The sequence below is a fragment of the Alligator sinensis genome, unplaced genomic scaffold, assembly GCF_000455745.1.
Source record: "Alligator sinensis unplaced genomic scaffold, ASM45574v1 scaffold1278_1, whole genome shotgun sequence".
Taxonomy (NCBI): Eukaryota; Metazoa; Chordata; order Crocodylia; family Alligatoridae; genus Alligator; species Alligator sinensis.
In genome coordinates, this window is record NW_005843297.1 from 13,342 (window position 1) to 20,117 (window position 6,776).

The window sequence follows — 6,776 nt, forward strand, 5'->3', positions numbered from 1 at the left end:
GCCGTGAGGACCAAGTGCAGCCCGGGCTGCCTTTCCCGATCCAGAGGCTTCTGCAGCACCAGCGCCGCGTACTTTTCCCCGTCCTGGCTCTCCCTGACCTCCAGCACGAAGTTGGCGTTGGAGCTGAGCTGGTAACTCTGCAGGGAGTTGGAGCCCACGTCCGGGTCTTCTGCATTTCCGAGGAGAAAGCGGGCTCCTGGCAGCGTCAATTCATTGATCTCGAGGGTATTTTTATCTTGTATGAAGCGCGGCGCGTTGTCGTTGATGTCCTGGATCTCGACGTTGATGTGGAAAACGTTCAGTGGATTTTCCACCACGGCTTCGAAAGCGAGAGCGCAGAGCGGGGCCTTCCCGCAGATTTCCTCCCGGTCTATCCGGTCACTCACGTACAGGTTCCCGTTTTCGCCCTTCACCGTGAAGTATTGTCTTCTGGCTGCAGAGACAACCCGGAGCCTGCGACCAGGCAGCTCTTGCACAGTCAGCCCCAGATCCTTGGCGAGATTGCCCACGAGGGACCCTTTGGGCTTTTCTTCTGGGACCGAATAGCGAATCTGCGCCGAGACAGTCCCGCAGAGCAGAGACAGCAATAGAAGAAGGTATAGTACTTGCCGCCCGGCCGCCTGGCCGCTGTGTGCGCGCCGTGTTTCCATTGCCGTCCCCTGGAGAGTGTTTCCCAACTTGTATCTTTTCTCAGTGTCGATCGTATTAGGCACTGAGCAATCCCAGCCAAACGGCAGCAGGCAGGGCACAGGCTAGAGCACTGGGTCCGCGTTCCCTACTCAGTATCTGTCCCGACCGCTTTGCTAAGGTTTCTTTTCCTTTCTCAGCGGATCCAGAAGGTCTCTCTGCTTTGTTTCTTTCCTGCTCTGCTCTGTCTGAGCAAGCGCACTGCAGGAGGCTCCAATGGATCCCAGTCTGCAGCGCCGCTCCGTATTGGCCAACAGCGGCACTCGGAGTCGCAGTCGGGGAACTGCAGTGATCTGACCAGACGCCGCTGCTGCTGCACTGATGAATGCACAGGACTTTGTCCTTTCCTAAAGGAATATGCAGCGTGTATTTAGCGACGCCATTGTCGTGCAGCCCAGAAGTTCTGCAGTCGAACCTAATCTTCACCTCGGGATGCTCTTATTATATATAACTATCGGATAAATACTACTGTGAAACTTACTCTCGCCTGCCTGTTGTTTGGGTTTTTAAATGGAAATATTTATCTGAATGTGTGGAGAATATCTGGATCTTCCTGCATCTATCTATCTATCTATCTATCTATCTATCTATCTATCTATCTATCTATCTATTATCAATGCCTAAGTCTCTCTGTCTGTCTGTCCTAAGGCTTTGTTTTTATTCTGACTGTAACAGCCAATCAGAGTGCTCCAAGCCTGAGAACGCTACAGCCCAGAGGACTGGAAGCGGGTGGGGGAGCGGAGGCCAACGCTGGCCTCAGCTCCCGCACGCCACTCCCTGCAAGAAGCAGAACAGCAGCAGCATGGGGCGTTAGGTGGGGGCACTTCTTCCCAGCCCCCGCCCCCGTCATTCTTGAGGACAATTGGCTAGTGTGTATATATATAAGAATGCGACCTTTCTATGATTTTTAACCCTTTTTCATCGGTCATATCCATGCATGCCCAAAAGCACTCGAGATCCATCTAAAGAGATTCAGAAGTGTTTGACAAACCATTTTTAAACTGAGGGTGACAGGAGGAAGTCTCAATTCTACAACTTTTTGCAGAAACATGTTCTCATTTCTTTCTCCCGTCATTGTAAATTCTCTTTTTCTTTCACAGTTGTCTGCCAAAGAAAGAGGGTCTAAAACTATTAGGAATCGTTTCTTTTGTTCCGGGCTATACCAGAAATACAGATAACAGAAATCTCCTTCATCCTCACCTGCATTACAGAAGACAGGTTTTCAACATCTGAGCACTCTGACATGGTGAATAATACATTGCTATTCAAAAGCTCCATATTGTTACATCATTTTGATACAAAGATGTTCAACTTTACAACCCTAACAAAATATAAATCAAAGTAAGTTTATATGCCTAATCCAATCAAGCTTTGTCAGTCTGCCAGCTTTTAATATCCCGTTATTAAATAAATATTCGATAATCATTCTTCCTTAATATGTCCCATCTTCACAAAGGGCAGCAAACTAGAATGTCAGAATTACAGAGGTATCATCCTATTAACATCTATGTATAAAAGTATTTCCTACCGTCTTGCTATGGTGCTTATTACCTTATACAGAAATATTGGGAGAATACCAGTTTGGATTTCACCAGAACCGATCAAGGACAGACCAAACCTTTTCACTAAGACAAATAGTTGAGAAAACAATGGGAATTGTAATCAAAGGTTGTAATGACACATTCTGTTCATAGACTTGCAGAAACCATATGAGAGCATACTGAGACAAGGTCTTTGGGTCATTTTAGCTGAATCAGGAATTCTCAACAAACTAATTGGATGAATTCAAGTTTGCATGCATAAATCAAGAAACAGAAGTAGCTCCTTCGCAGGAAGATCGGATCCTTTCCCAATTAGAACAGGCTTGAGACAAGGAGATCGTTTGTCTCTTATCCCATTACACCTGGCGCTGGGAATAGTAATCAGAAGCATAAATAACATGAGGGGAGGAGTTCAACTGCATAGAGAGCCTTGCATATGCTGATGATATCAATCTCAAAAGTGAGAATATGAATGATATAGTAGCTCTATGTACCTAATTAAAAAAATAAAGCAAAGAAATTCAGATTAAAAGTGAAACTGATAAAACACAATATCTGCTCTAAACAGAACAGCAGTAAATCAGGGACCTCCCATAACAATAAACAACACAATTTTTCAGGCAAGTAACCCACTTCCAGTATTTAGACTATCATAGGACTAGATGGTAATATAAAGGAAGAAAATGAAGGGAGAATAGAAATTCAACCAAGAATGGAAACAGAGATTACTTTGTTTTGCACGAGCTCCTGTCATCCAACCAAACTCATCCCAAGGTAAACTAGGCTTCAAGTCTACAAAAACATAATCAGGCCATCTATAATTAAGGCAGTCAACCTTCGCTCACAAGCGAATGAGATATTATTAGATCGTTTTGTCAGCAAGGTTTTATGGAAATCATTTGTTGCACAGTGTGATTCCATAACACAAGAATGGCTCACAAGTGCCGCTAATGAATTACAGCAACTGTACAGAGACCCAGTCGTGACACAGGAAATAAGAGCGCAGCGATTACAGTTGCTGGGCCAGGTTGAAAGAGTGGAAGTGATCTGCACACCAAAGAAAGTGCTCCTCAGAGCTCCGGGAGGGGAGAAGGGTGCCCGGTTGACCAAGACAAAGATGGCTAAATGATACCGTTTCAGACCTACGGAAATTAAAGGTGGAGGACTGGAAGAGGAAGGCATACAACAGACGTTAATGGATGAAGATAGTGGAGGCAGCCAAGGGCTTCTGGTGTTATATTATTATCATCATCATAATTCTTATTTTTCCATGTGCTATAGAGAAATACAATCCCTTTTGGGACATTTTAGACTCTTAATTCAGATATTAACACAACCATTGTAAAACACATTATCATAAACTGTCACGATCCAAACATAGGAAAACAGAGACCCCGGTGACTGTAGTAGTTAAAAAGTGCTGTCGTCACTACCTCACTATAGACAGACCCTTCCATACCTTAAAGCCATAGGTACGAATTTCTGGTGCATGTGGAATTCAGGAATGACGTTTGGGTAGACTTGTATTTCAACTGGAATACACTGGTATATATCTATACATATACATACAACCAAGTCAAAGTTCTGTTGGAACACAGGATCCCTTCAGCTAACATGGCCGGGCCACAGCAGTTCACAGAGGTAAGAGTAGGCAAGGGAGTGAGGTGCCTCACATCACCTCGAGACTGCATGACCAAGTACCAATTCAAAGCCAGGTCCACTGGGGACAGTCTTCAACATGGTACACAGCACCCTCAAGAAACAAGAGCCTTAACCACCCTGACAACATAATTGTCATGTAAATAACAGGGTTTTGGGAACAGATTTCTTTAATGGATTGTTCTGCCCTGGTCAATAAAGGATTTTTTTTCCTTTATAGATTGCTATGTCATAGATTCCCCCGGGGGGATGAGAGGGGGAGAGACGCTTGCTTAGCACCTCTGCAGCCTTCCCTTGTCTCTCCAAGTGCTCCTGCTCCCCTCCCCGAAGCCAGCCATGCATGGCTTCTAGAATGGGAAGTGTGCAGCTCTGACTCCTTCCATCCTTGGGATCCTACCCTTTCAATCCCTCAACCTCAGCAGGTTTCCATGATGTTGTCTCAAAGTTTCCTTCCAGTTCTGCTCCTAAATAGGGACTTTTCCTCCTGTTACAGAGCAGAGTAGCTGAAGTTCCAAACAACAACACAGAAAGCTCCTCTTCAATTAAGGCACTTTAGGCAAAGGCCTTCCAAACAGAAGTTCTCTGCCCGCCTCATGAGGCTAAGCTCTCCCTCTGTCCCTTAAGGTATTCGGAGAATTTCGTTTCAGTCTGTTCAGCCATGATCCCCAAAACTGTTCAGAGGATCTTGCTCTTCAGACTCAGGTCACTATCCTGCTTCCTTGCTGTTTCATTCGATGTCACTCTTATCTCCCCCAACTTCCCAGGGAGCCTTCCGTGTAAGGCCTCGCAGGTCACTTTGTTTATGTGTCAACAAGGACATTCATATCTCTGCTGCTGCTGAAGATACCTCTGGTCTTTCCTGAATTTAAGATGTTCTAGCACTTAGCACTGGACCCTGCTAACCCTTCTTTCACTCTCTATTTAGTTTTAAAGAGAAACTGGGGAATGCAAAATTATATCAACAGAAATACATTTCAAAAGAGAAATATTACAATAAAGCCCATAGTTTGTCACAGCATCTGCAAGCCAAGTCGGAAGATGAAATATGTGTGGAGAATACAAAAACGGTGAAACATAAAGACAATTGGCCTTACGCACATAAAAGTACCCAAATCTGCAGAAAACACACAAAATTCAGAAAGAATGTTGAAGACAGGCATTCCTTTGCATCTATGGCTTTACTACAGCGGATCTGATCATCAAAGCCTACCTTTCTGGTGTTACTGATTAATAGTAATCAGTAACATAACCCCACAAAAGTTAGACCTTGACGGTCAAATCCCCTCTAGTAAAGCCATAGACTCAAAGGAATGGTGTCCTCAACATTCTTTCCGAATCACACGTAAAAAGGCCTTCCCCTAGTCAAGCAGTTTCAACATATCTACGGCTACTCGCCAAGACCGACTAAGAGAAGTCATAAGGTACAAAAACGTCGGCTCACCTGCAGCGCAGCCTGGTCCGCCTCACACACCTTTGAATCCTTATCCACCGGGGCAGGCTCCTTGCCCTGTCCCGCCGGCGGCCGAGGCAGGGTGCCGGCAGAGCTGGGCGGGCCGAAGCTCCACTGGCTCTTCCTGGAGCCCGCCGTGAGAGACACGTCCTGGGAGTAGGAGTGCAGGAAAGCGCGGACGCCGTCGATGCCCGCGAAGTGCGAGACGGGCACCCCGGCCAGGGCGCCGCCGGCCGAGCCCAGCAGCTGCGCCTGCCGCCAGCGGTCCCTCCGCCAGCCAGTACGTCACCCGGGCGTTGTCGCCCCAGTCCGCGTCGGCCGCCCGCGCGCAGAACACCGAGGCGCCGCGGGCGTTGTTCTCGCTCACCCACACGCTGTAGGCCGCCTGGCTGAAGGCCGGCGCGTTGTCGTTCACGTCCGACACCTGCACCGCGATCGTCGTGGCGGACCACAGCGGCGGCGCCCCGCGGTCCCGGGCCGTGACCGTCACGTTGTAATCCGCCACCTGCTCCCGGTCCAGGTCTCTGGCCGTCACTAAAGTGTAATATTTATCCAAGGATTTCTGCAGCCGGAAGGGGACGTGGTCCGGGATGGTGCATGTGACGGCGCCGTTCTCTCCGGCGTCCTGGTCCTGCACGATCAAGAGGGCGATCACGGTCCCTGGCGGGGAGTCCTCGGGGACAGAGCTGAGGAGGGAGGTGATCCTAATCTCGGGGATGTTGTCGTTCACGTCGCTGACGGAGATCACGACCTTCGACCTGTCGAAGAGGCCTCCGCCGTCGTGTGCTTGCAGCTGCATTTCATATAATTTGGTTTCCTCGAAGTCCAGGTTCCTGAACACCGTTATATCTCCTGTCCCAGGGTCCAACTGAAATATTTGGGAAGCCTGGTCTGTGATTTGCGAGGAGTATGTCACGTCTCCGCTAACTCCTTCGTCCAGATCCGTGGCTTTCACTGTAGCCACCGTGGTCCCGACGGGCACGTTCTCCCGCACGCTCACGCGGTAGAGCGGCTGGCTGAACACGGGCGCGTTGTCATTGGCATCGAGCACCACCACGTGGATCCGCGCCGTGCCGGAGCGGACCGGATCTCCGCCGTCAGTGGCGGTGAGGATGAGGTCGTGAGCAGCCTGCTCTTCCCGGTCCAGGGGCTTCTCGAGCACTAATTCGGGGTATTTAAAACCCCCAGATACAGTTTGCAGGGAGAAATGTTCGTTACTTCTCAGTTTGTAGCTCTGGAGAGAATTAGTCCCCAAATCTGGATCCTGCGCATTGCGCAAGTGGAACCGGGATCCTGGGGCTGTTGTCTCACTGACTTTTAATTCCATTTCCCCTGTTTGGAAGCTCGGAGCGTTGTCGTTTATATCTACGATTTCGACTTCCACTCCATACAGCTTCATGTCATGCCCCACTATAAGCTCGCAGTTCAGCAGACATTTA

At 48.4% G+C, this 6,776-nt stretch overlaps 1 protein-coding gene across 1 annotated transcript in view; it reads right to left on the reverse strand.

Moving 5' to 3' along the window:
* Positions 1-6,776, reverse strand: part of LOC102386070 (protocadherin gamma-A6-like) — a 14,434-nt gene that overhangs the window by 2,163 nt on the left and 5,495 nt on the right. The window contains 3 exon segments of the mRNA XM_025194751.1: positions 3-551; positions 5,329-5,487; positions 5,594-6,769. Of these exon segments, the coding sequence (XP_025050536.1) occupies positions 3-551; positions 5,329-5,487; positions 5,594-6,769 (1,884 nt within the window).